At 35.9% G+C, this 1,286-nt stretch overlaps 1 protein-coding gene across 1 annotated transcript; it reads right to left on the minus strand.

Moving 5' to 3' along the window:
- Positions 1 to 208: 208 nt before the first annotated feature.
- SARC_16472 (hypothetical protein) lies at positions 209 to 469 on the minus strand (the record flags this gene model as incomplete). The annotated part of the gene is made up of 1 exon (XM_014289423.1): positions 209 to 469. A coding segment is annotated over one exon (261 nt), but the record flags the coding sequence as incomplete, so codon positions are not given.
- Between the last annotated feature and the right edge of the window lie 817 nt (positions 470 to 1,286).

Consider the following 1,286-nt stretch of genomic DNA (forward strand, 5'->3'; position numbering starts at 1 on the left):
TACACACTACATATACACATTGATACCATGCACACTACACATACACATAGATACCATACCTCGAGCTCCTCTTTCTTTCCCTTGTAATGGTAAAGTATAGTATAAGATGGCGCAACACACATACACACCACATATACACATTGATACCATACATACTACATATACACATTGATACCATACACACTACATATACACATAGATACCATACCTCGAGCTCCTCTTTCTTTCCCTTGTAATAGTTAAGCTCCTCCAGGACCTGATTCCGCTGTTTGATCTGGTTCTGTATCCCCTTGACGTACGCAATAAACTCGTTCAGGTAGTTCTCCGCCTCGATCACACGTGTTTCTGTTTGTGAGTCTCTCAGACCCTGTAGCTCCTGGTCCCAATTCTCAATCACTTCACCACCATGCACGGCCAGTTGCTTCGCCCGTGTATCCAGCACAAAAGCGTTATTGGTGGCATCGAACGCCTGCAGAGGAACCAACATAAGTTTACCGACGGATTGAATATGTAGGTATTATGGATGTACACGTACACCTATATGAAACTATATACTCATACAAATCAAAACAAAGAGAAACCAAATCATGGTAGACTAGGCAAATATAACTCGTGTGTAGATAGACCTCGCGAAGCTGAACACAGTGCAATGGCGTGGCTGTGAAGGAAAGTGTGCTATTTCACTACTGAGGCGATGTGTATAAGGTCCACTAAAGCGGATATGGTATGGCGAGCAAGAGCAGATTGCATTCACAATCAAAATACACACACACATATATATATATACATATATACGTACAATATATATATATATATACAAACACACGCATAGACATATATATAATACGCATATATTTATACATCCATACACACACGCACACACACACACACGCATATATATATATCTATACACACACACACACACACGTATATATAATACTATACACACACACACACACACACACACACACATATATATATATGTATATTATATACATACATATATATATATATATATATATATATTTGTACAAGCACACACATATTCATGAATACAAACATACATACATACACACATATATATACGTACATGCAAACATACATGCAATATACGTATATATATACATACATGCAAACACACATGCAGTATACGTATATATATACGTACATGCAGGTATAAATACATACATATATATATATATATAAATACTAATAAATATCAATAAACATACATGCAGACATACATACATACATACATACATACCTACATACAAACATTTTANCTA

This window comes from Sphaeroforma arctica, assembly GCF_001186125.1.
Source record: "Sphaeroforma arctica JP610 unplaced genomic scaffold supercont1.8151, whole genome shotgun sequence".
Classification (NCBI taxonomy): domain Eukaryota; class Ichthyosporea; order Ichthyophonida; genus Sphaeroforma; species Sphaeroforma arctica.